Source organism: Protomyctophum parallelum (assembly GCF_964188405.1).
Source record: "Protomyctophum parallelum genome assembly, chromosome: 4".
In the NCBI taxonomy this organism is placed as follows: Eukaryota; Metazoa; Chordata; class Actinopteri; order Myctophiformes; family Myctophidae; genus Protomyctophum; species Protomyctophum parallelum.
This window is the reverse complement of record NC_139700.1, coordinates 18,089,010-18,094,009: the sequence shown is the minus strand read 5'-3', so window position 1 is coordinate 18,094,009 and position 5,000 is coordinate 18,089,010. Positions and strand designations below refer to the sequence as shown.

The 5,000-nt window shown below is 45.0% G+C and overlaps 1 protein-coding gene across 1 annotated transcript in view; it reads left to right on the top strand.

Moving 5' to 3' along the window:
* ptprq (protein tyrosine phosphatase receptor type Q) overlaps positions 1-5,000 on the top strand; it is a gene marked incomplete at its 5' end in the record, with an annotated part of 83,258 nt that overhangs the window by 17,435 nt on the left and 60,823 nt on the right. Inside the window, 3 exons of the mRNA XM_083762705.1 lie at positions 1,773-1,944; positions 2,804-3,073; positions 4,203-4,366. Of these exons, the coding sequence (XP_083618831.1) occupies positions 1,773-1,944; positions 2,804-3,073; positions 4,203-4,366 (606 nt within the window). The remainder of the gene's footprint in view (positions 1-1,772; positions 1,945-2,803; positions 3,074-4,202; positions 4,367-5,000) is intronic.

The following is a 5,000-nucleotide window of genomic DNA, read 5'->3' as shown; positions in this document are numbered from 1 at the left end:
CATACTGTACGCATGCACTGCACTGCACGCACACACACACGCGCGCACACACACACACACACACACACACACACACACACACACACACACACACACACACACACACACACACACATTATTCAAGTTGTAGAGGAAGCAGGCCACCTAGCTGGTTCAGGTTTCACTCACCTGTGGACGCCCAGTGAACCACGCACACACCCATGGGGTCACCTGGCAACCGCCATCGGCACGGCAGAGCTTTGGTTACCGGCCCTTTAAATGATGCATGACCTCCTCAGAGCTATGGCCAGGAACAATGACCGAGCACTACACAGTACCACATTTACACACAAGCAGAAGATGTTTTAATAATGTACTGTATAGTGTACATCAGTGGTTGTCAACCAGTGGTTGTCAACCAGTGGCCCATAATACATACTGTACATGCAGCGGAAAATGCTATAGCAATTTCTTTTAAATGAAACCTTTGATCAGGCATAACTCATGCCTCCTTCGGCCAAAAGTCATGGCACTTGTTTCCACATGTTCTTTGACTCAACACTGTCACTTTGACCAGTAAGCTCCGCCCTCAGATATTCCACCATTTTGAGAAGTTTGAACCGGTATACCTGATTTTCTGCCTGGATCTTTGAGCGATTTGCATGAAACGTTCTACACACAATCTATGAACCATTATCTGAAATCCCAGTTGAAGATAAGTTTGTACATGAAAACATGAACAGCGAACACTCTGTAGTAATGAATAATGGACCAGGACACACATAATTGTCATCACAAACACTGGACTGATTGGGATATGGGTTAAAAATCCCCCCCACACACACACACACACACACACACACACACACACACACACACACACACACACACACACACACACAATTAAAACTGACCCTGTCACAATTCACAAATGTCATGTTTTTCACAGGTTCAGTCTTGTCATGCCATGTTTCTATGGCTTATTGTGCATATTATTCTTATTGCTTATTGCCTTCCTGCTTGGTCCTGCCTTATCGCTGCGATTATTATTATTTCAAATGTTTTCAGTGACAGCACCCCAGTACAGTTATCATGGAGAAATTGGGTCTCTAATGAATAATAAATACTGATCTGCATGCATGTGTGCTCGTACACATATATGCGCGCGCGTGTGTGTGTGTGTGTGTGTGTGTGTGTGTGTGTGTGTGTGTGTGTGTGTGTGTGTGTGTGTGTGTGTGTGTGTGTGTGTGTGTGTGTGTTACAATACTTTGAAATATAGTAGAATTGGATACATACATTGTGAGGATTTGGATTTACCATTAGGAAAATACTCAGGTTAGTGTTAGGATTAGGTTTAGGGGTTAGGAGGATTAGATTTATGCCTGCTTTATAAACTTAGTTATACACACTGGGATTTATTTTAACCGGATACCCCGCCCAGGACAGGAGACTTCAGGAGACTTGGCTCAGATCTGAACCCATTTGATTTGCCGTTAGGAACCCGTTGCGACCGGCACATGCCCTTGCTGACGTCGACCCAAGGCAGTGTTCAAATCCACACAACCAGATGTAAAAAAACAAAATAGCCAATCTAAAAGCTTTTAGATCAGCAATGTAAATGTTTCTGCCATTCTTCTTCAGCAATTTTCAATGTTGTCCTAAACCTTTGACGTCCTCACTCACAAGTATACTGTAGTAATACACGTGTGTGTGTGTGTGTGTGTGTGTGTGTGTGTGTGTGTGTGTGTGTGTGTGTGTGTGTGTGCGCGTCTGCGTGCGTTAATTGTTCTCAGCTGGTGTGTGGCCTGCTGGCAGAGGACAGGCGGTGGTGGCTGGAGGTGCTGGTTGTGCACGGGACCAGTTATGAGATCAGAGACCTGGTCCCTGGCTCAGCCTATGGACTCAGCATCTGCAGCATGCTGGCAGAGGACGCCAGTCAAGCAGTCCATAGAGAGTTCTACACACGTAAGGAACGCACGCACGCACGCACGCACACACGCACGCACGCACAAACACACACAGACGGTGGTAAACGCTTTAAAGTACATTGTCCATTTCTGAAAATGTAGGCCTACTTATCAATTATCAGTTGCAGCTCTGAGAGAGAGAGAGACAGAGAGAGAGAGAGAGAGAGAGAGAGAGAGAGAGAGAGAGAGACCCACAGAGAGATAGAGAGAAAGAGTGTGTGTCTGTGAGAGAGAGAGAGAGAGAGAGAGAGAGAGAGAGAGAGAGAGAGAGAGAGAGAGAGACTCCAGCATTGTGTGGGCTCAGCATTCATCCCTTGCGGAGGTCATCAGATAATGGCAATGGCTGATTAGTTGGTTTTGAAGGGTGCTTCTCTCTTCTGATCAGAACATTGCTCCCCCACCTTGATTGGCATTCATAACAAGACACCAAAAAGCCAAATGGAAGCAGGGAGGAAAATGTGTCCTGAATGCACAACGAGGTGGCGCTTTTCTTTGCCCAGGCCAGTGGTGGAAAGTAACCAGTGGTATAAAGTAACTAAGTACATTTAGTACTGCACTTAAGGTATTTGTACTTTTTCTTGAGTATTTCCAATTTCCAATACTTTTACTACTTCTACTCCACTACATCTCGGAGGCAAATATTGTACTTTATTACTAGTTACTTTGTAGATTTTGATTATTAAGCCTATTACAAAACCTTTTAAGTACATTTTGATGTCTATATCTTTGTACTTTCACTCAAGTACATTTTGAATTCCGGACCTTTTACTTGTAACAGGAGCATTTCTACATTGCAGTATTGCTACTTTTACTTAAGTACTTTTTCCCACCACTGGTAATGGGTTTTGTTTGTCCAGGCCCCGCAGGAGTGTGTGCCCTCCATCTGCTGCACGCCAACACGTCGTCCTTCACCGTGGGCTGGGACGGCGCGCCGGGACACTTCCACTTCCACAGAGTCACCGTGATGGCCGCCGGTGATTCTTCGGTCACTCGCACGCTCACCGCGCCCCGGGGGGAACGCGTCGCCGTGGTTACGGGATTACGGGACGGCTGCGGCTACAACGTGAGCGCCGAGAGGGTGAGAGGGGCGGCGACGGGCAGCCCCGCTTTCCTCACCGTCACCACAGGTAGAGATATGATACCTGTATGGGAGAAACCACTTACAAACTAACTACAAAATGTTTTTAAATATTTTCTTTTATATTTTTGGTTCAATATTTTTTTAACCAACACACAGACATAAAGGGCTGTATTTTGCGCGTCTTAAGTACCAGGTCTTATTCCCTAACTTGAATAAACTAAAGACCTGGAGGCGTGATCAATGCTCTTTGGCCACTCAGAATAGCAAAATGGCATTGATCACGCCTCCAGGTCTTTAGTTTACTCAAGTTAGGGAATAAGACCTGGTACTTAAGACACGCAAAATACAGCCCAAAGGGTGTTTAATAGCACTGATTTATGGAGAAAGAAAATCTCAGTTAGTTAGGTGGTTTCCTCCCGACAGCAACGATATGATATGATATGATATGATATGATATGATATGATATGATATGATATGATATGATATGATATGATATGATATGATATGATATGATATGATATGATTATGATATGATATGATATGATATGATATGATATGATATGATATGATATGATATGATATGATATGATATGATATGATATGATATGATATGATATAATGTACTTAGTAGTATATGAATATACTACACTGAAATTTGTCTTGCAACCCAGCAACCTTGTATGCAACACATATAAATGACAGATGATAATGATAGATGATAAATGACACATAATTGACATAACACAGAAATGAAAATAAAATACATACATAAAAACATGAAGGCAAGAGCAATGTCCACAGCTCCGTCTAGTCCTGGCCAAAATCTGGATTAAGCCTCCGTCGACTGATGGACAAAGGACCTCTTCAGTCTGACCTTATTGTATGCTGCTGGAAAAAACATATCTCCTTCCTGAAGGCAGCAGCCTATACTCTCCATACAAAACATATAGTATTCGAGGTGATATTCCTTGCTAACCTCAGCCTGCTGCCTGACCAAGGATGCTCTTGCACAGAAGGGCCCGGCTGCTCAACACCCCATTAACTCACTCATCATGAATGTCTCTTCATTGAATTACAGAAAGAAACTTTGTCCACCCCCACCCCCCTCTTTCTCTCTCACTCCCCCCACCTCCCTCTTTGTCTCTCTCTCTGTCACTTGTGTCCCCCCCATGAGTGCCAAATCGCGTGAAGGGAGTGCGTGTGGTCAACGTGTCGACGCATGCGTTCTCGCTGCGCTGGGAGCGGTCGTCGGGAGGGTGCGTGGATCGCTACCGGGTCAGCCTGCTGCCTGACCAAGGAAATGTCACGGTGTACCCGACACACGACGGACACATCCAGGTATATGCGTGTGTGTCTGAGTCAGTGGAATCATAACTCGGCCTCAAAATGGCCATGCTGTAGCAGATGGAAACGAGAAAAGACACAGACGTTATAAGTAATGTAATTTATGTGCAGTGTCATACCATGACTGAGTTATTATCGAGAGCTAGTGAAGGGAGGACGGACGGTAGATCTGCTACTGTAGATGTCTGCTTTCTTTATGGAACCAAATTCACACACACACACACACACACACACACACACACACACACACACACACACACACACGCACACACAGAGCTTCCCCCGTTCTGCAAAACCCCGCCTCATACCAGCTCTCCCTGGCTGCCAGGTGTCAGATACCCCCCTCAAATGTAACCTTACACACCTACCTTACACACACACACACACACACACGCAGGCACACACACACACACACACACACACACACACACACACACACACACACACACACACACACACACACACACACACACACACACACACACACACACACACATACACAGTTGAGTAATAGAGCTCATTATTTATTAGGTAGGCTTTGTGAGCGCAACCCTGAATCATTCATTTGCTTAAGCAGGTCTCCCTAGAGAGAGAGAAAGAGGGAGAAAGAGGGAGGGAGAGAGTTAGC